The 25675-nt window shown below is 39.7% G+C and overlaps 1 protein-coding gene, 1 long non-coding RNA gene and 1 pseudogene across 3 annotated transcripts in view; all 3 read left to right on the forward strand.

Annotated features, from left to right (window-relative positions):
- The window catches only part of LOC311123404, a 192264-nt gene that overhangs the window by 101520 nt on the left and 65069 nt on the right, over window positions 1-25675 (forward strand). The window lies entirely within an intron of this gene.
- Window positions 8327-11372, forward strand: LOC311123398 (uncharacterized protein). The gene is made up of 6 exons (XM_084197666.1): window positions 8327-8679; window positions 8795-8854; window positions 9157-9453; window positions 9592-9681; window positions 11126-11210; window positions 11341-11372. The coding sequence occupies exons 1-6, from the start codon at window positions 8502-8504 to the stop codon at window positions 11360-11362; spliced, it is 732 nt and encodes a 243-aa protein (XP_084053792.1). The 5' UTR covers window positions 8327-8501; the 3' UTR covers window positions 11363-11372.
- On the forward strand, window positions 11383-13699 carry LOC311123387 (NLR family CARD domain-containing protein 3-like; annotated as a pseudogene). The gene is made up of 2 exons: window positions 11383-11569; window positions 11919-13699. The product of its transcript is annotated as an NLR family CARD domain-containing protein 3-like (transcript).

Genomic DNA, 25675 nt, shown 5'->3' on the forward strand with positions numbered 1-25675 from the left:
CAGCCCTTGACCTCAGCAATGAGTCTCACCCCAAAGGGGATTATGATAGACAGGTGGTAGGAATATATTGTGACTGAACTGAGTATGATCATTAGTTTACTAAATATATATGATCTATATTATAAAACACAATATTTCTGACATGTTATTGTTGTATTTCGTTGCAGACACCAAGTGACAAGATCCCAGCTCAACCTTCAGCAGACCCAGAAGTGAGACAGAGATCCACTTCATCCTTCCAACAGGTTATTACACATTTATTGTAGATCTTTTCTATTTAAATTAAAATGTTGTCTCAGTTCATTCCAAAATATGAATTAAATGGCTTTTTACTGTATTACAACCAACCTTTTGTGTAAAATGTTCACAAAATCAACATTCCCATAACTTGTTTCGATATCATAGCGTACACAAAATTAGCCCAACCATTTGACAGAACTAACCGCCCCTCAAAACATAAAATTAATCTTTATTTTCTCTAATGCCTATGTTTTTGTATTTTTGGGGCAATGTTTTTGCCCATTTAACATATTTCTTATCAATTTGCGTGATTTAATTTATATGGCAGTTGATCCATTTACATTACTTTTAAGGTTGTGAGCTTTCTTTGACAACAAAAGGATAACTCAAAGTCAGGAACCTTGACTCTAGATGTGTTCAGTCGTCAAGTCCTCATTTGGTACTAAGGCTGTTCAAGATGTAAATGTGTTTCAGATGACGTCCCGATATGGTATGACCCAACCAGAGTAGAGTGTGTGTGTTACACGGTCCTCATATTGTTGGTTAGCAGATATTGTACAGTTTTAACCATTTCTATAGAGTCTTGCATAAAAAGCCCAGATCCACATATGAATTATCTTTCCTAACATTTGTGGTCAATGCAGCCCTTGACCTCAGCAATGAGTCTCACCCCAAATGGGATTATGATAGACAGGTGGTAGGAATATATTGTGACTGAACTGAGTATGATCATTAGTTTACTAAATATATATGATCTATATTATAAAACACAATATTTCTGACATGTTATTGTTGTATTTCGTTGCAGACACCAAGTGACAAGATCCCAGCTCAACCTTCAGCAGACCCAGAAGTGAGACAGAGATCCACTTCATCCTTCCAACAGGTTATTACACATTTATTGTAGATCTTTTCTATTTAAATTAAATTGTTGTCTCAGTTCATTCCAAAATATGAATTAAATGGCTTTTTACTGTATTACAACCAACCTTTTGTGTAAAATGTTCACAAAATCAACATTCCCATAACTTGTTTCGATATCATAGCGTAAACAAAATTAGCCCAACCATTTGACAGAACTAACCGCCCCTCAAAACTTAAAATTAATCTTTATTCTCTCTAATGCCTATGTTTTTGTATTTTTGGGGCAATGTTTTTGCCCATTTAACATATTTCTTATCAATTTGCGTGATTTAATTTATATGGCAGTTGATCCATTTACATTACTTTTAAGGTTGTGAGCTTTCTTTGACAACAAAATTATAACTCAAAGTCAGGAACCTTGACTATAGATGTGTTCAGTCGTCAAGTCCTCATTTGGTACTAAGGCTGTTCAAGACGTAAATGTGTTTCAGATGACGTCCCGATATGGTATGACCCAACAGAGTAGAGTGTGTGTGTTACACGGTCCTCATATTGTTGGTTAGCAGATATTGTACAGTTTTAACCATTTCTATAGAGTCTTGCATAAAAAGCCCAGATCCACATATGAATTATCTTTCCTAACATTTGTGGTCAATGCAGCCCTTGACCTCAGCAATGAGTCTCACCCCAAAGGGGATTATGATAGACAGGTGGTAGGAAAATATTGTGACTGAACTGAGTATGATCATTAGTTTACGAAATAGATATGATCTATATTATAAAACACTATATTTCTGACATGTTATTGTTGTATTTCGTTGCAGACACCAAGTGACAAGATCCCAGCTCAACCTTCAGCAGACCCAGAAGTGAGACAGAGATCCACTTCATCCTTCCAACAGGTTATTACACATTTATTGTAGATCTTTTCTATTTAAATTAAATTGCTGTCTCAGTTCATTCCAAAATATGAATTAAATGGCTTTTTTACTGTATTACAACCAACCTTTTGTGTAAAATGTTCACAACATCAACATTCCCATAACTTGTTTCGATATCATAGCGTAAACAAAATTAGCCCAACCATTTGACAGAACTAACCGCCCCTCAAAACATAAAATTAATCTTTATTCTCTCTAATGCCTATGTTTTTGTATTTTTGGGGCAATGTTTTTGCCCATTTAACATATTTCTTATCAATTTGCGTGATTTAATTTATATGGCAGTTGATCCATTTACATTACTTTTAAGGTTGTGAGCTTTCTTTGACAACAAAAGGATAACTCAAAGTCAGGAACCTTGACTATAGATGTGTTCAGTCGTCAAGTCCTCATTTGGTACTAAGGCTGTTCAAGACGTAAATGTGTTTCAGATGACGTCCCGATATGGTATGACCCAACAGAGTAGAGTGTGTGTGTTACACGGTCCTCATATTGTTGGTTAGCAGATATTGTACAGTTTTAACCATTTCTATAGAGTCTTGCATAAAAAGCCCAGATCCACATATGAATTATCTTTCCTAACATTTGTGGTCAATACAGCCCTTGACCTCAGCAATGAGTCTCACCCCAAAGGGGATTATGATAGACAGGTGGTAGGACAATATTGTGACTGAACTGAGTATGATCATTAGTTTACGAAATAGATATGATCTATATTATAAAACACTATATTTCTGACATGTTATTGTTGTATTTCGTTGCAGACACCAAGTGACAAGATCCCAGCTCAACCTTCAGCAGACCCAGAAGTGAGACAGAGATCCACTTCATCCTTCCAACAGGTTATTACACATTTATTGTAGATCTTTTCTATTTAAATTAAATTGTTGTCTCAGTTCATTCCAAAATATGAATTAAATGGCTTTTTACTGTATTACAACCAACCTTTTGTGTAAAATGTTCACAAAATCAACATTCCCATAACTTGTTTCGATATCATAGCGTAAACAAAATTAGCCCAACCATTTGACAGAACTAACCGCCCCTCAAAACTTAAAATTAATCTTTATTCTCTCTAATGCCTATGTTTTTGTATTTTTGGGGCAATGTTTTTGCCCATTTAACATATTTCTTATCAATTTGCGTGATTTAATTTATATGGCAGTTGATCCATTTACATTACTTTTAAGGTTGTGAGCTTTCTTTGACAACAAAATTATAACTCAAAGTCAGGAACCTTGACTATAGATGTGTTCAGTCGTCAAGTCCTCATTTGGTACTAAGGCTGTTCAAGACGTAAATGTGTTTCAGATGACGTCCCGATATGGTATGACCCAACAGAGTAGAGTGTGTGTGTTACACGGTCCTCATATTGTTGGTTAGCAGATATTGTACAGTTTTAACCATTTCTATAGAGTCTTGCATAAAAAGCCCAGATCCACATATGAATTATCTTTCCTAACATTTGTGGTCAATGCAGCCCTTGACCTCAGCAATGAGTCTCACCCCAAAGGGGATTATGATAGACAGGTGGTAGGAAAATATTGTGACTGAACTGAGTATGATCATTAGTTTACGAAATAGATATGATCTATATTATAAAACACTATATTTCTGACATGTTATTGTTGTATTTCGTTGCAGACACCAAGTGACAAGATCCCAGCTCAACCTTCAGCAGACCCAGAAGTGAGACAGAGATCCACTTCATCCTTCCAACAGGTTATTACACATTTATTGTAGATTTTTTCTATTTAAATTAAATTGTTGTCTCAGTTCATTCCAAAATATGAATTAAATGGCTTTTTACTGTATTACAACCAACCTTTTGTGTAAAATGTTCACAAAATCAACATTCCCATAACTTGTTTCGATATCATAGCGTAAACAAAATTAGCCCAACCATTTGACAGAACTAACCGCCCCTCAAAACATAAAATTAATCTTTATTCTCTCTAATGCCTATGTTTTTGTATTTTTGGGGCAATGTTTTTGCCCATTTAACATATTTCTTATCAATTTGCGTGATTTAATTTATATGGCAGTTGATCCATTTACATTACTTTTAAGGTTGTGAGCTTTCTTTGACAACAAAAGGATAACTCAAAGTCAGGAACCTTGACTATAGATGTGTTCAGTCGTCAAGTCCTCATTTGGTACTAAGGCTGTTCTAGACGTAAATGTGTTTCAGATGACGTCCCGATATGGTATGACCCAACCAGAGTAGAGTGTGTGTGTTACACGGTCCTCATATTGTTGGTTAGCAGATATTGTACAGTTTTAACCATTTCTATAGTGTCTTGCATAAAAAGCCCAGATCCACATATGAATTATCTTTCCTAACATTTGTGGTCAATGCAGCCCTTGACCTCAGCAATGAGTTTCACCCCAAAGGCGATTATGATTGACAGGTGGTAGGAATATATTGTGACTGAACTGAGTATGATCATTAGTTTACTAAATAGATATGATCTATATTATAAAAGACAATATTTCTGACATGTTATTGTTGTATTTCGTTGCAGACACCAACTGACAAGATCCCAGCTCAACCTTCAGCAGACCCAGAAGTGAGACAGAGATCCACTTCATCCTTCCAACAGGTTATTACACATTTACTGTAGATCTTTTCTATTTAAATTAAATTGTTGTCTCAGTTCATTCCAATATATAAATTACATGGCTTTTTACTATATTACAACCAACCTTTTGTGTAAAATGTTCACAATATCAACATTCCCATAACTTGCTTCGATATCATAGCATAAACAAAATTAGCCCGACCATTTGACAGAACTAACCGCCCCTAAAAACATTAAATTAATCTTTATTGTCTCTAATGCCTATGTTTTTTGTATTTTTGGGGCAATGTTTTTGCCCATTTAACATATTTCTTGTCAATTTGCGTGATTTAATTCATATGGCAGTTGATCCATTTACATTACTTTTAAGGTTGTGAGCTTTCTTTGACAACAAAAGGATAACTCAAAGTCAGGAACCTTGACTCCAGATGTGTTCAGTCGTCAAGTCCTCATTTGGTAATTAGGATGTTCAAGACGTAAATGTGTTTCAGATTACGTCCCGATATGGTATGACCCAACCAGAGTAGAGTGTGTGTGTGTTACACGGTCCTCATATTGTTGGTTAGCAGATATTGTACAGTTTTAACCATTTCTATAGAGTCTTGCATAAAAAGCCCAGATCCATATATGAATTATCTTTCCTAACATCTGTGGTCAATGCAGCCCTTGACCTCAGCAATGAGTCTCACCCCAAAGGGGATTATGATAGACAGGTGGTAGGAATATATTGTGACTGAACTGAGTATGATCATTAGTTTACTAAATAGATATGATCTATATTATAAAACACAATATTTTTGACATGTTATTGTTGTATTTCGTTGCAGACACCAAGTGACAAGATCCCAGCTCAACCTTCAGCAGACCCAGAAGTGAGACAGAGATCCACTTCATCCTTCCAACAGGTTATTACACATTTATTGTAGATCTTTTCTACTTAAATTAAGTTGTTGTCTCAGTTCATTCCAATATATAAATTACATGGCTTTTTACTGTATTACAACCAACCTTTTGTGTAAAATGTTCACAATATCAAAATTCCCATCACTTGTTTCGATATCATAGCATAAACAAAATTAGCCCGACCATTTGTCAGAACTAACCACCCCTCAAAACATAAAATTAATCTTTATTCTCTCTAATGCCTATGTTTTTGTATTTTTGGGGCAATGTTTTTGCCCATTTAACATATTTCTTATCAATTTGCGTGATTTAATTTATATTGCAGTTGACCCATTTACATTACTTTTAAGGTTGTGAGCTTTCTTAGACATCAAAAGGATAACTCAAAGTCAGGAACCTTGACTCTAGATGTGTTCAGTCGTCATCTCCTCATTTTGTACTTAGTCTGTTCAAGGCGTAAATGTGTTTCAGATGACGTCCCGATATGGTATGACCCAACCAGAGTAGAGTGTGTGTGTTACACGGTCCTCATATTGTTGGTTAGCAGATATTGTACAGTTTTAACCATTTCTATAGAGTCTTGCTTGAAAACCCCAGATCCACATATTAATTTTTTCATTTATAGGTCATCTATAAAACAGTATTGTCAATTTCTTAACCCAAATTATTTTCACATACAGTATAATGTATAATATCCTAATTTACTGTTACGGTACTGTGTTATTAAAAACAAAATATTTATTCTTCATAATTTCATTCAAGGCAAGCAAGTCCAGTGGAATTGTACCCTTCCAGTGTCCTACTGCAAAGCAGGTAAGAAAGCTGCATTCTTGTCATTAGATAAAATAGTTCATGTTCTTTGTTAACACATTGTGGTATTTTTGATGTGAGGAAACATTGTAGAAATTTGTACAGCTTAGAAAAAGCCGCCATCTGCAAAATCTGAGGCGCCGTCATGATCGTTGTGAGGATCGTTATGAGAAGAGATAGCTGAGAGACAGAGGTCTTTCAATCAGTTTACTAGAATACATTTTTCTGTGAGTATGTAGGTGTTATGCACAATGTGATGGTACTGTAGGGAGTATGATACCCTAGCTATTAATACATGTATGAAGTTATTGACAGAATTAGATGCTTTTTTTTCATTTTTTTCAGACCTTGATGAATCTTCGGATGCTGCAGACTATCTTCCAGACTCATGTGGCAATTCCTCGGATGCTTCTATTATAAGTACTACAAGTTCTTGTAGTAAGGAATATAAAACCACAGAAAATAATCTCCACCACAAATTGTCAGAGAACAAACCATTAGGGAATGTTACAGCACACAGTGGGGATAGTACCACCAGTTCAGAGAAGCCAAGAACATTAAGTTATTCAAAGATGCGCAGCAATCCTTGTACTTCAGTAATAAGCTGCAGTGCCAATTCATCAGAGAACACATCACACCAGAAAAGCTCCATAAATGTCACACCTTTGTCAATAACAGCAAAAGGAAGCAAGTACAACAAGAAGCAATTTTGTCTTTATTGTAAAAAGGCCATTTATAAATTGGCAAGACACCTCGAATCCATCCACAGTGAAAAGCCTGATGTTGCAATGGCTTTCAGTTTTAATAAAGGATCCCGCAAAAGAAGAGAGTTGTTACGCTCTCTTAAGAAGAGATGAAACTTTGACCATAATACTGAAGTGGCAAGCTGTGGCACTGGAGAGATGGTTGCCTGTAAAAGACCTAGTAATGCAAAACCATCTGATGACTACCGTGACTGCAAATTTTGCGAAGGACTGTATGCAAGAAATTCCCTATGGAGACATGTGAGAAACTGCCCGAAGAAGTCTGTTGAGGGAGAGCCTCAAGTTGGGCGAAAACGGATTCAACTGCACTTACCAAGACCTGACTCAGTTAAGGAAACTGTTTGGAAGATTGCTTGTGAAATGAACCAGGATGACGTTTCCTCGGTTGTAAGGAGTGAAACTGAATTCCTTTGTATCGGCGAGTCACTGTTGAATTACAGGAAACCATATGAGAGAAGGAATGACTACATACGCCAAAAAATTAGAGTGATGGCAAGACTATTGATAACGGCAAGGGCTATAACACCTTTGAAGAGCACCGAAGTCCTTGTTATGCCCTGTAACTTTCCCCATGTGATACAGGCAGTAAGATATGTTGCTGGTTATGATGTTGAAAGCAACTCGTATAAAATCCCATCATTGGCTTTGAAATTGGGACACAGTTTAGCCAAAGTTGCAGGCATTATTCAATGCAATGCCATCACTGCAAATCGCCCTGCTGTTGCAGAGTCTGCAAAGCAATTTGCCACTTTACATCAGAAAAAGTGGACAGAGTCCATTTCAGCTGCCGCATTGGGTACACTTCAACAAGCCAAATGGAATAAACCACAGGTTTGACCCTTTATAGAGGATGTGTCGGTGCTGCACACGTTTCTTGCTACTGAGCGTGCTAAGTGTATGAAGGACCTTGAGGAAGAACCCAACAGCAAAAGCTTTGGAAATCTTCCTAAAGTGACTTTGATGCAGGTAGTACTATTTAACAGAAGGAGGGAAGGGGAAGTTTCAAAAATGGAGCTTCAGTCTTTCACATCCAGGGATCTTACGGAGCTGAATCCAGACATTGTGAGGGGCCTTACTGACTTCGAGAGGAAGCTTGCAGAGCACTTTGAGAGAGTTGAGATTCGAGGTAAAAGGTCAAGAAAGGTTCCAGTGCTTCTAACCCCTGACATGATCACTGCTATGGACCTCCTCATGATAAGCAGAAAATAGTGTCAAGTCCACAAAGAAAATGTGTACATGTTTACACGGCCAGGTGTCCTTTCCCATTACAGAGGCTCCGACTGCTTTCGCAAGTATTCAAACAATGTGGTGCAAAGAACCCAGAGGCACTCACCTCAACAAGATTGCGGAAACAAGTCGCCACTTTGTCCACACTACTAAACCTCAAAGAAAATGAAATGGATCAACTTGCCACCTTTCTAGGACATGACATCCGTGTCCATAGAGAATTCTATCGGCTTCCAGAGAGTACCCTGCAGCTCGCAAAAGTCAGCAAACTGTTGATAGCAATCGAAAAAGGAAGACTGCCTTACCTGCAGGGGAAAGGGCTGGATGACATTGAGGTCAATCCTGAAGGTAAAATTTTGTTTGAAATATAGTTTTTAGCCACTTCAAATATAACTATTATAAGTGTTGTTAGTCCTTAATTTAAATAATTGGCCGTAAATGTTTTTTACCCAACCATATGAAGTAGAAATGAGTGATGATGATTCCAGTGAAGAAACCATTGCTGACCTACATCAATGCAAAGGTATCCTGACTTGTATATATGTGGTAATATCTTTAAGTTATGTCACATAAATGCACATTTCTGTGGGGATTATCGAAATGATCCTCTATCTGTTTTTTAACAATCACATTGGTGGTGATAAGTAATTCCACATTTATGGATTTGCAATCAGTTTATGTTTATATCTCAAATATCAGTTAATATCTAATGTAGAATTGCATATTGCCTGACATTGAGGTTGTTTACAGTGAATAATACAAGCAAGCAAACGTATTGTCATGAAGCTCATAGAACATAATCACATTCATTATTACTTTGCAAAGGCTCAACAACAGAGACTTCTAGGGACCAGACACTTCTGAGGCAAACACCAGAGTCAACCACCCTGGACAACATGGAGGGCACTTCTGAGTCAACCACCCTGGACAACATGGAGGGCACTTCTGAGTCAACCACCCTGGACAACATGGAGGGCACTTCTGAGTCAACCACCCTGGACAACATGAAGGGCACTCCTGAGTCAACCACCTTGGATAACGTACACATGAGCAACACACAACCAAGACATGGTAAAATAGTCACATCCCAAGCATCCTCAAAGTGCTCCAAAGGAAAGCAAGGTTAGTAAGCATTTTGTATTCACATGTATTGATAACATCATATAACTACTAACTAGAATCATTTGTATCATATCCTCCATTTGTCACTTTAGCAGAGCTCATTGTTAATCAGTTGTATTTTGTTTCCATTTATGAAAGCTGTGAAGGTGAGAAGCAAGTGGACAGGTGATGAAGTGAAAGCTGTTGAGCGGCATTTGCTTAATTTCATAACAAGCTGCAGAATACCAGGTAAAAAGGACTGTGACTCCTGCCTCCAAGCAGAAAGACAGAGACTGGGTTGCTATCAAATAGTACATCCACAACAGAAATGTAGCATTAAAAAGGAAGATGAATAGATAGAACTAGAGCATGCCAACTGTAGCTCAGGTACCATTCAATTCCAATTTCAATCAGCTTCTCCTCAGATAGTGTTAATATCTGTGGGTTTCATGTTCATATTATTTTATTTTCCTTAAATGATTTATATTGTTGGTTCTTGTACAAACATGCCACATAGGCTCGACTGTAGATCCCACATGTTTGTATGTTTATGTATAATTGAGGGCTATTAATGAGCATATGTTTGCTACTTATGGTCACATTTTTTTGGGATAACAGTTGATGATATATGTTAATACTCTGCTCTCATTGACAGGGAAAAGAGATAAACAGTACTTAAAGGGATTGTTATTGTTCCTAAGTTTTCAGAAGCACTTTGTTCCTAACCACAAGTTGTTGAATGTGGGAAGGTGTTTAAATTACTGTTAAACTATTACCATTTCAATGGGTGCTTGTAACAGGCCTTGTGTATGGTAACTTGCACTATGTAACTATGATGTAAATCCCTATGTTATTTAGACAGGTTAGCTGAATGTACACTGTCATGTTTCATAGAAGCTGGATGCTTTAATAGAGAGTTTCTCATTCATTTCAAACATGCCACTTCTACTGCCTTGTGCATAGCAGGGAAGGAGGCAAAGTGTAGGTGGTCTATTCTGGGTGTTCAATTGATTTGTTAATTTGCATATTTTCGCTGGCACTCAATAAAAGTAAGGCATAAAGTGTTCCCTCTTTTTTTACATGAATATTGACTGCAAATGTATTGTTATAAATAACAATAATACGACTTAAACAGTAGACTGAGAATATATTATATTTATGAGCTATGTGAACATGGATAGGCATTTCTGTTGAAGGTTACCTATCTGGTGAGCATGATTATTATAATATTTTTTTTAAAGCTTTAGTTAAGTATTGTACACCTATGATTCTTATGCAGACATTTCAACATGTAACCGGAACCACGTTCAAATACAGACCCTATTTACAGGTTCTTCATAAGTCACATAAACCTGAAAATCAGTGTGTATCTATGGGCTGCTGTTGCTATGGGCCTTATATGTCACATGAACCCGAAAAAGTCCTCATATATACTATTAAAATCAGGTCTGAACAAAATATAGCCCTAGACAAAATCTCAACAGATGGATGTATTCCTAGAATCATGGGACCAAACTATTCTGATTCCCAGGTCTCTTGGACCTTGGGAAAGGCATGTCCCAATATGTCACATTTTTGTCATAAGTCCTGATATTGTCTATAAACACGTATGTGTGTGTGTGTGTGTGTGTGTGTGTGTGTGTGTGTGTGCACTCCCTGGATGAGGAGATGTAATCTGATGTTTTGTCCCCAGAAACCAACAGGAGAGATCAGAGTCAGAGATTCTCAGTGGTCAGTCTTCCCAGAGTCATCAAACAGACCTGGCCTCCATATTCAGTGTATGTGGTCCTGTTATGTACATTTGTTTTGTTTTTACCTCAAGGAAAGTTGTTCTGTCAATCATTCATTCATGTGTTAATGAGAAAGCATTTATTCTCTTGCTTAACTTATTTACTTTATTTATTTCAGTTGCTTGAAGAGAATATTATGACATTTGTAAAGAATGAGCTGAAGATGTTCAAGAGCATTCTTAGTCCAGAACTCCCAGAAGGCTTTGAGAGTCAGAAGCAGGATAAGGAAGTGGTGGATGCTGAAGATGAGAAGCAGGAGAGCAGTGCCAGAGAGGGGGCTATGAAGATCACACTGCACGTCCTGAGGAAAATGAACCAGAAGGAGCTTGCTGACACACTGGAGAAAAGTAAGAGCTGTCTGCCTCATGTTGAATGCTGTTTTATAACAAACATTTAAAAGCTGTAGCTAAAGTACAGCTAAAGTAGCTGTGTAACTCAATGATATTGTAGCTGCCTTAACACAACACCTGGCTGGTGACCTCATCAAGTAGCAGCAGGGATGTGTTGTGGTGATTAATTTAGAGAGAGAGAGAGAGAGAGAGAGAGAGAGAGAGAGAGAGAGAGAGAGAGAGAGAGAGAGAGAGAGAGAGAGAGAGAGAGAGAGAGAGAGAGAGAGAGAGAGAGAATAATAATATAATCAGTCACACCAGTCTGTAATGCATTATGAAAACATTTACGCATTTATTTTATCCTCAGTGTTATTTCTAGATTCAGATGAGCTTGATGTGATTTGCCAACGTGAACTCAAATCTAATCTAAAGTAGAAGTTTCAATGTGTATTTGAGGGGATCGCTAAACAAGGAAACCCAACACTTCTCAATAAGATCTACACAGAGCTCTACATCACAGAGGGTGGAACAGGAGAGGTCAATAATGAACATGAGCTGAGACAGATTGAGACAACAACCAGGAAACAAGCAAGACCAGAGACTGCAATCAAATGTAACGACATCTTCAAACCCTTAACTGGACAAGACAAACTTATCAGAACTGTGCTGACCAAGGGAGTCGCTGGCATTGGAAAAACAGTCTCTGTGCAGAAGTTCATTCTGGACTGGGCTGAAGGAAAAGCAAATCAGGATGTCCAATTTGTATTTTCATTCCCTTTTCGGGAGCTGAATTTGATGAACAGGGAAAAAAACACTTTGATTGAACTTCTCAATCACTTCTCAAAGGAAACCAAAGAATCAAGAATCTCCAACTACGACAAGTACAAAGTTCTGTTCATCTTTGATGGTCTGGATGAGTGCCGACTGCCCCTAGACTTCCAGAAGAACAAGATATGCTGTGACGTCACAAAGTCAACCTCAGTGGATGTTCTGCTGACAAATCTCATCAAGGGAAATCTGCTTCCCTCTGCTCTCCTCTGGATAACTACCCGACCTGCAGCAGCCAATAAGATCCCTTCAGGGTGTGTTGACCAGGTGACAGAGGTACGAGGGTTCAATGACCCACAGAAGGAGGAGTACTTCAGGAAGAGATTCAGCGATGAGGACATGGCCAGCAGAATCATCTCACACATAAAGACATCAAGGAGCCTCCACATCATGTGCCACATTCCAGTCTTCTGTTGGATTTCTGCAGTAGTCCTTGAACACATGCTGAAACATAAGAGAGAAGAGATGCCCAAGACTCTGACTGAGATGTACTCACACCTTGTGGAGTTTCATACCAAACAGAAGAATGAAAAGTATCTTGGGAAAGAAGAGACAGGTCCACACTGGAATAAAGAGAGCATTCTGTCACTGGGAAAACTGGCTTTTCAACAGCTTGTGAAGGGCAATCTGATTTTCTATGAAGAAGACCTGAAAGAGGCTGGCATTGATGTCAATGAAGCCTCAGTGTACTCAGGATTGTGCACACAGCTCTTTAAAGAGGAATGTGTGCTGTACCAGGAAAAGGTGTACTGCTTCGTGCATCTGAGCATTCAGGAGTTTCTGGCTGCTGTATATGTGTTCCTCTCATTCATCAACAACAATGAGAATCTAATGGACAAACTGCAAACAAAGTCCAGTAACTTTTCTTCGCTGTTCAGACACAAGCCTGAAGTTTCTTTCTACAAGAGTGCTGTGGATAAAGCCTTACTAAGTGAGACAGGAAACCTGGACCTGTTCCTCCGCTTCCTTCTGGGCCTCTCACTGGAGTCCAATCAGAAGCACTTACGAGGTCTACTGGCAAAGACAAGAAGCAGCTCACAGAGCCATGAAGAAACAGTCAAGTACATCAAGGAGAAGATCAGGGAGAATCCCTCTCCAGAGAGGTGCATCAATCTGTTCCACTGTCTGAATGAACTGAATGACCATTCTCTAGTGGAGGAGATCCAAAGCTTCCTGAGATCAGGAAGTCTCTCAGAAGAAGAACTGTCACCTGCACAGTGGTCAGCTCTGGTCTTTGTGTTGCTGACTTCAGAAAAGGAGCTGGATGTGTTTGACCTGAAGAAATACTCCAGATCAGAGGAAGGTCTTCTGAGGCTGCTGCCAGTGGTCAAAGCCTCCAGAGCTGCTCTGTGAGTACATAAAATGACATTTAAGTACTAATCATCAGGAAGAAATATTCAGTTTAGAGAAATATATGTATTATTGAAAAACATATTGAATCAAATCATTGATGTTCACATTAGTATAACAATATGACCATACAATTCTAGGAGACGGAAGATGAATCTATATGTTGTTTAAGAGAATAAACCAAATGCATCTGCCATTGTCCTTCTACACTACTGGTGTTAAATTAACAGTGTGTTTGTGAAATCATGATGATTTCTTTTACAGGCTGTCAGGCTGTCTAGTCACAGAGGAAGGCTGTGCTTCTCTGGTCTCAGCTCTGAAGTCAAACCCCTCACACCTGAGAGAGCTGGATCTGAGTAACAATGACCTGAAGGATTCAGGAGTGAAGCTGCTCTCTGCTGTCCTGGGGAATCCCCACTGTAAACTGGAGACTCTGAGGTCAGTATTCCTGTAGTTGGTCAACAAGTGAGAACTGCTCACCAGATCCACATGTGTTTGCCAGGCACACATAGTCCACACCATATGTGTTTGGACAGTGAAGCTTACAGTTTTAAATTTGGTGCTATGCTCCAGCATTTTGGATTTGAGATAGAATGTTTCGTATTAGGCAACAGTACAGAATGTCACCTTTTATTTGAGGTTAATGGTGAGAGGTTAGCATGTTTTGTTGTAGCCTCTGTAACTTTCTCACTCATTATTATTCATGATTTATTCATGATTATTCTTAATCATAGCATCATCAGGATTAATTTAGTAATGTTTAGAAACATGTTATCTACCCACTTAGACAAAAAATTACTCCAGTCATCATCCACCATTCAGTTACAAATGGACAAAACATAACCCAAAACACAACCAAAACAAACTGAAATGCAACCAACGAGTTTGGGACCAAATACTCAACTTTTGACTACTTTAATATACTATAAGTGAATTGGTCATACATGTTTCTCTCTACAAGCAATATTATGATCATTTCTAATAATGAAACATGAATTTTTGAATAAATATGGCAGGTTTCAGGACACTGATGTATCTAAACATTTTGAAAAAATTTACTGCCACTATTTTGACCACCAAAGAATAGCAGTGTGGTTTTAATATGATTTGACTCTTTGCAGGCTGTCAGGCTGTCTAGTCACAGAGGAAGGCTGTGCTTCTCTGGTCTCAGCTCTGAAGTCAAACCCCTCACACCTGAGAGAGCTGGATCTGAGTAACAATGACCTGAAGGATTCAGGAGTGAAGCTGCTCTCTGCTGGACTGGGGAATCCCCACTGTAAACTGGAGACTCTGAGGTCAGTATTCCTGTAGTTGGTCAACAAGTGATAACTGTTCACCAGATCCACATGTGTTTACCAGGGACACATAGTCCACACCATATGTGTTTGGACAGTGAAGTTTACAGTTTTACATTTGGTTCTATGCTCCAGCATTTTGGATTTGAGATAGAATGTTTCATATTAGGCAACAGTATATAATGTCACCTTTTATTTGAGGATATTCATACATATCTGTGTTACTGTTTAGAAATGAAAGCACTTTATGTATCTATTTCTCCCATTTGTATATGTCGTAATAATTTGGACATATCAATCAATCAATCAATCAATTTTATTTTATATAGCCCTTCGTACATCAGCTAATATCTCGAAGTGCTGTACAGAAACCCAGCCTAAAACCCCAAACAGCTAGTAATGCAGGTGTAGAAGCACGGTGGCTAGGAAAAACTCCCTAGAAAGGCCAAAACCTAGGAAGAAACCTAGAGAGGAACCAGGCTATGAGGGGTGGCCAGTCCTCTTCTGGCTGTGCCGGGTGGAGATTATAACAGAACCATGCCAAGATGTTCAAAAATGTTCATAAGTGACAAGCATGGTCAAATAATAATCAGGAATAAATCTCAGTTGGCTTTTCATAGCCGATCATTAAGAGTTGAAAACAGCAGGTCTGGGACAGGTAGGGGTTCCATAACCGCAGGCAGAACAGTTGAAACTGGAATAGCAGCAAGGCCAGGCGGACTGGGGACAGCAAGGAGTCACCACGGCCGGTAGTCCCGACGTATGGTCCTAGGGCTCAGGTCTCTCAGTTGGCTTTTCATAGCCGATCATTAAGAGTTGAAAACAGCAGGTCTGGGACAGGTAGGGGTTTCGTAACCGCAGGCAGAACAGTTGAAACTGGAATAGCAGCAAGGCCAGGCGGACTGGGGACAGCAAGGTGTCAGCATGCCCGGTAGTCCTGACGTATGGTCCTAGGGCTCAGGTTCTCAGAGAGAAAGAGAGAACGAGAGAATTAGAGAGAGCATACTTAAATTCACACAGGACACTGGATAAGACAGGAGAAGTACTCCAGGTATAACCAACTAACCCCAGCCCCCCGACACATAAACTACTGCAGCATAAATACTGGAGGCTGAGACAGGAGCGGTCCGGAGACACTGTGGCCCCATCCGAAGAAACCCCCGGACAGGGCCAAACAGGAAGGATATAACCCCACCCACTCTGCCAAAGCACAGCCCCCGCACCACTAGAAGGATATCCTCAACCACCAACTTACAATCCTGAGACAAGGCCGAGTATAGCCCACAGAGGTCTCCACCACAGCACAAACCAAGGGGGGGCGCCAACCCAGACAGGAAGATCACGTCAGTAACTCAACCCACTCAAGTGACGCACCCCTCCTAGGGACGGCATGAAAGAGCACCAGCAAGCCAGTGACTCAGCCCCTGTAACAGGGTTAGAGGCAGAGAACCCCAGTGGAGAGAGGGGAACCGGCCTGGCAGAGACAGCAAGGGCTGTTCGTTGCTCCAGAGCCTTTCCGTTCACCTTCACACTCCTGGGCCAGACTACACTCAATCATATGACCTACTGAAGAGATAAGTCTTCAGTAAAGACTTAAAGGTTGAGACCGAGTCTGCGTCTCTCACATGGGTAGGCAGACTGTTCCATAAAAATGGAGATCTATAGGAGAAAGCCCTGCCTCCCGCTGTTTGCTTAGAAATTCTAGGGACAATTAGGAGGCCTGCGTCTTGTGACCGTAGCGTACGTATTGGTATGTACGGCAGGACCAACTCGGAAAGATAGGTAGGAGCAAGCCCATGTAACGCTTTATAGGTTAACAGTAAAACCTTGAAATCAGCCCTTGCCTTAACAGGAAGCCAGTGTAGGGAAGCTAGCACTGGAGTAATATGATCAAATTTCTTGGTTCTAGTCAGGATTCTAGCAGCCGTATTTAGCACTAACTGAAGTTTATTTAGTGCTTTATCCGGGTAGCCGGAAAGTAGAGCATTGCAGTAGTCTAACCTAGAAGTAACAAATGCATGGATTAATTTTTCTGCATCATTTTTGGACAGAAAATTTCTGATTTTTGCAATGTTACGTAGATGGAAAAAAGCTGTCCTTGAAACAGTCTTGATATGTTCGTCAAAAGAGAGATCAGGGTCAAGAGTAACGCCGAGGTCCTTCACAGTTTTATTTGAGACGACTTTACAACCATCAAGATGAATTGTCAGATTTAACAGAAGATCTCTTTGTTTCTTGGGACCTAGAACAAGCATCTCTGTTTTGTCCGAGTTTAAAAGTAGAACATTTTCAGCCATCCACTTCCTTATGTCTGAAACACAGGCTTCTAGCGAGGGCAATTTTGGGGCTTCACCATGTTTCATTGAAATGTACAGCTGTGTGTCATCCGCATAGCAGTGAAAGTTAACATTATGTTTTCGAATAACATCCCCAAGAGGTAAAATATATAGTGAAAACAATAGTGGTCCTAAAACGGAACCTTGAGGAACACCGAAATGTACAGTTGATTTGTCGGAGGACAGACCATTCACAGAGACAAACTGATATCTTTCCGACAGGTAAGATCTAAACCAGGCCAGAACTTGTCCGTGTAGACCAATTTGGGTTTCCAGTCTCTCCAAAAGAATGTGGTGATCGATGGTGTCAAAGGCAGCACTAAGGTCTAGTAGCACGAGGACAGATGCAGAGCCTCGGTCTGACGCCATTAAAAGGTCATTTACCACCTTCACAAGTGCAGTCTCAGTGCTATGATGGGGTCTAAAACCAGACTGAAGCATTTCGTATACATTGTTTGTCTTCAGAAAGGCAGTGAGTTGCTGCGCAACAGCTTTTTCTAAAATTTTTGAGAGGAATGGAAGATTCGATATAGGCCGATAGTTTTTTATATTTTCCGGGTCAAGGTTTGGCTTTTTCAAGAGAGGCTTTATCACTGCCACTTTTAGTGAGTTTGGTACACATCCGGTGGATAGAGAGCTGTTTATTATGTTCAACATAGGAGGGCCAAGCACAGGAAGCAGCTCCTTCAGCAGTTTAGTAGGAATAGGATCCAGTATGCAGCTTGAAGGTTTAGAGGCCATGATTATTTTCATCATTGTGTCAAGAGATATAGTACTAAAACACTTAAGTGTCTCTCCCGATCCCAGGCCCTCGCAGAGCTGTGCAGATCCAGGACAGCTAAGCCCTGGAGGAATACGCAGATTCAAAGAGGAGTCCGTAATTTGCTTTCTAATGGTCATGATCTTTTCCTCAAAGAAGTTCATGAATTTATTACTGCTGAAGTGAAAGCCATCCTCTCTTGGGGAATGCTGCTTTTTAGTTAGCTTTGCAACAGTATCAAAAAGAAATTTTGGATTGTTCTTATTTTCCTCGATTAAGTTGGAAAAGTAGGATGATCGAGCAGCAGTGAGGGCTCTTCGGTACTGCACGGTACTGTCTTTCCAAGCTAGTCGGAAGACTTCCAGTTTGGTGTGGCGCCATTTCCGTTCCAATTTCCTGGAAGCTTGCTTCAAAGCTCGGGTATTTTCTGTATACCAGGGAGCTAGTTTCTTATGACAAATGTTTTTCGTTTTTAGGGGTGCAACTGCATCTAGGGTATTGCGCAAGGTTAAATTGAGTTCCTCAGTTAAGTGGTTAACTGATTTTTGTCCTCTGACGTCCTTGGGTAGGCAGAAGGAGTCTGGAAGGGCATCAAGGAATTTTTGTGTTGTCTGAGAATTTATAGCACGACTTTTGATGCTCCTTGGTTGGGGTCTGAGCAGATTATTTGTTGCGATTGCAAACGTAATAAAATGGTGGTCCGATAGTCCAGGATTTTGTGGAAAAACATTAAGATCTACAACATTTATTCCATGGGACAAAACTAGGTCCAGAGTATGACTGTGGCAGTGAGTAGGTCCAGAGACATGTTGGACAAAACCCACTGAGTCGATGATGGCTCCGAAAGACTTTTGGAGTGGGTCTGTGGACTTCTCCATGTGAATATTAAAATCACAAAAAATTAGAATATGATCTGCTATGACTACAAGGTCTGATAGGAATTCAGGAAACTCAGAGAGGAACGCTGTATATGGCCCAGGAGGCCTGTAAACAGTAGCTATAAAAAGTGATTGAGTAGGCTGCATAGATTTCATGACTAGAAGCTCAAAAGACGAAAACGCCATTTTTTTTTTTGTAAATTGAAATTTGCTATCGTAAATGTTAGCAACACCTCCGCCTTTGCGGGATGCACGGGGAATATGGTCACTAGTGTAACCAGGAGGTGAGGCCTCATTTAACACAGCAAATTCATCAGGCTTAAGCCATGTTTCAGTCAGGCCAATCACATCAAGATTATGATCAGTGATTAGTTCATTGACTATGACTGCCTTTGAAGTGAGGGATCTAACATTAAGTAACCCTATTTTGAGATGTGAGGTATCACGATCTCTTTCAATAATGGCAGGAATGGAGGAGGTCTTTATCCTAATAAGATTGCTAGGGCGAACACCGCCATGTTTAGTTTTGCCCAACCTAGGTCGAGGCACAGACACAGTCTCAATGGGTATGGCTGAGCTGACTACACTGACTGTGCTATTGGCAGACTCCACTAAGCTGGCAGGTTGGCTAACAGCCTGCTGCCTGGCCTGCACCCTATTTCACTGTGGGGCTAGAGGAGTTAGAGCCCTATCTATGTTGGTAGATAAGATGAGAGCACCCCTCCAGCTAGGATGGAGTCCGTCACTCCTCAGCAGGTCAGGCTTGGTCCTGTTTGTGGGTGAGTCCCAGAAAGAGGGCCAATTATCTACAAATTCTATCTTTTGGGAGGGGCAGAAAACAGTTTTCAACCAGCGATTGAGTGCTGAGACTCTGCTGTAGAGCTCGTCACTCCCCCTAACTGGGAGGGGGCCAGAGACAATTACTCGATGCCGACACATCTTTCTAGCTGATTTACACGCTGAAGCTATGTTGCACTTGGTGACCTCTGACTGTTTCATCCTAACATCGTTGGTGCCGACGTGGATAACAATATCTCTATACTCTCTACACTCGCCAGTTTTAGCTTTAGCCAGCACCATCTTTAGATTAGCCTTAACGTCGGTAGCCCTGCCCCCTGGTAAACAGTGTATGATCGCTGGGTGATTCGTTTTAAGTCTAATACTGCGGGTAATGGAGTCGCCAATGACTAGGGTTTTCAATTTGTCAGAGCTAATGGTGGGAGCCTTCGGCGTCTCAGACCCCGTAACGGGAGGAGTAGAGACAAGAGAAGACTCAGACTCAGACTCCGACTCGCTACATAATGGGGAAAACCGGTTGAAAGTTTCTGTCGGCTGAATGAGCGACACCGGTTGAGCATTCCAACAGTATTTCCCTCCAGAAGCCATGAGAAAGTTGTCCGGCTGCGGGGACTGTGCGGGGGGATTTATACTAACGTTACTATCTGTACTTACTGGTGGCACAGACGCTGTTTCTTCCTTTCCTACACTGAAATTACCCTTGCCTAACGATTGCGTCTGAAGCTGGGCTTGTAGCACAGCTATTCTCGCCGTAAGGCGATCGTTCTCCTGTATATTATGAGTACAGCGACTGCAATTAGAAGACATCATGTTAATGTTACTACTTAGCTTCGGCTGTTGAAGATGTTGACGAACCATGTCCAGATAAAGCGTCCGGAGTGAAAAAGTTGAATGAGGGAAAAAAGTTGCGATGGAAAAAAGGAAAATAAAGTAAAGTTGGCAGCAAAAACGCACAGGAAAATGACTCTTCTGTCTCGGGATAAAACGTCCGGGGTGAAAAAGTTTAACGAAAAAAGATGAGTGAGGACAAAACTAAAAAGTTGGTAAATTTGTTGAACACAGAGATTGATTAAACGTTTATTAAAAGCGGAAGCGAGACATATTCACTTATATTGTATTAAAGTAGTCATAAGTTTAGTATTTGGTCCCATATTCCTTACCCACAGTGATTACATCAAGCTTGTGATTCTACAAACTTGTTGAATGCATTTGCAGTTTGTTTTGGTTCACACACACTGGACACACTCACACACTGGACACACACACACTGGACACACACTGGACACACACGCACACACATTTGACACACACACACTGGACACTCACACAACCTGGACACACACACACACACACACTGGACGCACACACACACACACTGGACACACACATACACACTGGACACACACACACACACGCTGGACACACAAACAACCTGGACACACACACACACTGGACACACACACGCTGGACACACACACTGTACACACACACACTGGACACACAAACACACACAGTAGGATTAATATAGTCAAAAGTTTAGTATTTTGTACCATATTCCTTGCCTTTAGTGATTACATCAGTCGTGTGATTCTAAAAACTTGTTGAATGCATTTGCAGTTTGTCTTGGTTGTGTTTTGGATGATGTTTTTCCCAATAGAAACTGAATGGTGAATAATGTCCTGTCATTTTGGAGTCACTTCACTTGTATTGTCAGTAAGAATAGAAGATGTTTCTGAACACTTCTACATTCATGTGGACGCTACCATGATTATGAATAATCATGAATGAATCGTGAATGATGATGAATGAGAAAGTTACAGAGGAACAAGGATCATACCCCCTCTGTCATTGGTAATGGTGAGAGGTTAGCATGTTTTGTTGAAGCCTCTGTAACTTTCTCACTCATTATTATTCATGATTCATTCATGATTTTTCTTAATCATGTCATCATCAGGATTCATTTAGTAGTGTTTAGAAACATGTTATCTACTCACTTAGACAGAAAATTACTCCAGTCATCATCCACCATTCAGTTACTATCGGGCAAAACATAACCCAAAACACAACCAAGACAAACTGCAAATGCAACCAATGAGTTTACAACCAAATACTCAACTTTTGACAACTTTAATACACTATAAGTGAAATGGCCAGAATACTTATGACTTCTTCAAATAGGGGGACTAGATACATAAAGTGCTTTCATTTCTAAACGGTGAAACAGATATGTATTAAAATACCCTCAAATAAAAGGTGACATTATATACTGTCACCTCATATAAAACATTTGATCTCAAATCCAAAATGCTGGAGTATAGAGCCACGTTTAAAATGTTAGCTTCACTGTCAAAATAGATATGGTGTGGACTGTATACTCAATACAATCTAAATCTGATACCTCACTGTCTGTCTTTTGACTGATACTGCTTTTTAAACTGCTCTGGTCAGTCTACTCAAATATTTGTACTTTTATATTTTTCTCTCTACCAACAATACTTTGATAATTTGTCATTTCTAATATGATACATTAATTTATGAATAGATATGGCAGGTTTCATGACACTGATATATCTTAATATGTAGAAAAAATATACTGCCACTATTTTCACCACCAAAGAATAGCAGTGTGGTTTTAATATGATTTGACTCTTTGCAGGCTGTCAGGCTGTCTAGTCACAGAGGAAGGCTGTGCTTCTCTGGTCTCAGCTCTGAAGTCAAACCCCTCACACCTGAGAGAGCTGGATCTGAGTAACAATGACCTGAAGGATTCAGGAGTGAAGCTGCTCTCTGCTGGACTGGGGAATCCCCACTGTAAACTGGAGACTCTGAGGTCAGTATTCCTGTAGTTGGTCAACAAGTGATAACTGTTCACCAGATCCACATGTGTTTACCAGGCACACATAGTCCACACCATATGTGTTTGGACAGTGAAGCTTACCGTTTTAAATTTGGTTTTTAGATACAATGTTTCATATTATGCAACAGTACAGAATGTCACCTTTTATTTAAATATTTTCATACATATACAGGTAGGGAAAAAAGTATTTGATCCCCTGCTGATTTTGTACATTTGCCCACTGACAAAGAAGTGATCAGTCTATAATTTTAATGGTAAGTTTATTTAAACAGTGAGAGACAGAATAACAACAAAAAAATCCAGAAAAACGCATGTCAAAAATGTTATAAATTGATTTGCATTTTAATGAGGGAAATAAGTATTTGACCCCCTCTCAATCAGAAAGATTTCTGGCTCCCAGGTGTATTTTATACAGGTAACGAGCTGAGATTAGGAGCACACTCTTAAAAGGGAGTGCTCCTAATCTCAGCTTGTTACCTGTATAAAAGACACCTGTCAACAGAAGCAATCAATCAATCAGATTCCAAACTCTCCACCATGGCCAAGACCAAAGAGCTCTCCAAGGATGTCAGGGACAAGATTGTAGACCTACACAAGGCTGGAATGGGCTACAAGACCATCACCAAGCAGCTTGGTGAGAAGGTGACAACAGTTGGTGTGATTATACGCAAATGGAAGAAACACAAAATAACTGTCAATCTCCCTCGGCCTGGGGCTCCATGCAAGATCTCACCTCGTGGAGTTGCAATGATCATGAGAATGGTGAGGAATCAGCCCAGAACTACACGGGAGGATCTTGTCAATGATCTCAAGGCAGCTGGGACCATAGTCACCAAGAAAACAATTGGTAACACACTACGCCGTGAAGGACTGAAATCCTGCAGCGCCCGCAAAGTCCCCCTGCTCAAGAAAGCACATATACAGGCCTGTCTGAAGTTTGCCAATGAACATCTGAATGATTCAGAGGAGAACTGTGTGAAAGTGTTGTGGTCAGATTAGACCAAAATCGAGCTCTTTGGCATCAACTCAACTCGCCGTGTTTGGAGGAGGAGGAATGCTGCCTATGACCCCAAGAACACCATTCCCACTGTCAAACATGGAGGTGGAAACATTATGCTTTTGGGGTGTTTTTCTGCTAAGGGGACAGGACAACTTCACCGCATCAAAGGGACGATGGACGGGGCCATGTACCATCAAATCTTGAGTGAGAACCTCCTTCCCTCAGCCAGGGCATTGAAAATGGGTCGTGGATGGGTATTCCAGCATGACAATGACCCAAAAGACACGGCCAAGGAAACAAAGGAGTGGCTCAAGAAGAAGCACATTAAGGTCCTGGAGTGGCCTAGCCAGTCTCCAGACCTTAATCCTATAGAAAATCTGTGGAGGGAGCTGAAGGTTCGAGTTGCCAAACGTCATCCTCGAAACCTTAATGACTTGGAGAATATCTGCAAAGAGGAGTGGAACAAAATCCCTCATGAGATGTGTGCAAACCTGGTGGCCAACTACAAGAAACGTCTGACCTCTGTGATTGCCAACAAGGGTTTTGCCACCAAGTACTAAGTCATGTTTTGCAGAGGGGTCAAATACTTATTTCCCTCATTAAAATGCAAATCAATTTATAACATTTTTGACATGCGTTTTTAAGGATTTTTTTGTTGTTATTCTGTCTCTCACTGTTCAAATAAACCTACCATTAAAATTATAGACTGATCATGTCTTTGTCAGTGGGCAAACGTACAAAATCAGCAGGGGATCAAATATTTTTTCCCTCACTGTATATTTTACCGTTTAGAAATGAAAGTACTTTATTATGTAGTTCTCCCATTTGAAAAAGTCATAATTATTTAGACAAATTAATTTAGTCAAAAGTTTAGTGTTTGGTCCAATATTCTTTGCCTGCAGTGATTACATCAAGCTTGTGATTCTACAAACTTGTTGAATGCGTTTGCAGTTTGTCTTGGTTGTGTTTTGGATGATGTTTTCCCCAATAGAAACTGAATGGTGAATAATGTCCAGTCATTTTGGAGTCACTTCACTTGTATTGTCAGTAAGAATAGAAGATGTTTCTGAACACTTCTACATTCATGTGGATGCTACTATGATTATGAATAATCATGAATGAATCGTGAATGATGATGAATGAGAAAGTTACAGAGGCACAAGGATCATACCCCATCTGTTATTGGTAATGGTGAGAGGTTAGCATGTTTTGTTGAAGCCTCTGTAACTTTCTCACTCATTATTTTTCATGATTCATTCATGATTTTTATAAATCATGTCATCATCAGGATCAATTTAGTAGTGTTTAGAAACATGTTATCTACTCACTTAGACAGAAAATTACTCCAGTCATCATCCACCATTCAGTTACTATCGGGCAAAACATAACCCAAAACACAACCAAAACAAACTGCAAATGCAACCAACGAGTTTGAGTCACAAGCTTGATGTAGTCATTGTGTTCAAGGAATATCGGACCAAATACTAAACTTTTGACTACTTTAAAACACTATGAATGACTTTATCAAAATACTTATGACTTCTTCAAAAGTGGGGGACTAGATACATAAAGTGCTTTCATTTCTAAACGGTGAAACAGATATGTATTCAAATACCCTCAAATAAAAGGTGACATTATATACTGTCACCTCATATGAAACATTTGATCTCAAATCCTAAATGTTGGAGTATAGAGCCACATTTAAAATGTTAGCTTCACTGTCAAAATAGATATGGTGTGGACTGTATACTCAATACAATCTAAATCTGATACCTCACTGTCTGTCTTTTGACTGATACTGCTTTTTAAACTGCTCTGGTTAGTCTACTCAAATATTTGTAATATAAATTTTTCTATCTACAAGCAATACTTCGATCATTTGTCATTGTTAATAATTATACATTCATTTATGAATATATATGTCAGGTTTCAGGACACTGATATATCTGAATATGTTGAAAAATATACTGCCACTATTTTCACTACTAAAAAATAGCAGTGTGGTTTTAATATGATTTGACT

The sequence above is a fragment of the Coregonus lavaretus genome (genome assembly GCF_964263955.1).
Source record: "Coregonus lavaretus genome assembly, contig: HAP1_SCAFFOLD_241, whole genome shotgun sequence".
NCBI classification, from domain to species: Eukaryota; Metazoa; Chordata; class Actinopteri; order Salmoniformes; family Salmonidae; genus Coregonus; species Coregonus lavaretus.

Bases quoted from the DNA above. Each gene is read 5' to 3' on its own strand.
- LOC311123398 (XM_084197666.1), top strand. From the start codon at position 8,502: ATGGATCAACTTGCCACCTTTCTAGGACATGACATCCGTGTCCATAGA. The intron at 8,680-8,794 runs GTAAAATTTTGT...AACCATATGAAG, and splicing joins CATTGAGGTCAATCCTGAAG to TAGAAATGAGTGATGATGAT. The intron at 11,211-11,340 runs GTATGTGGTCCT...TATTTATTTCAG, and splicing joins ACCTGGCCTCCATATTCAGT to TTGCTTGAAGAGAATATTAT.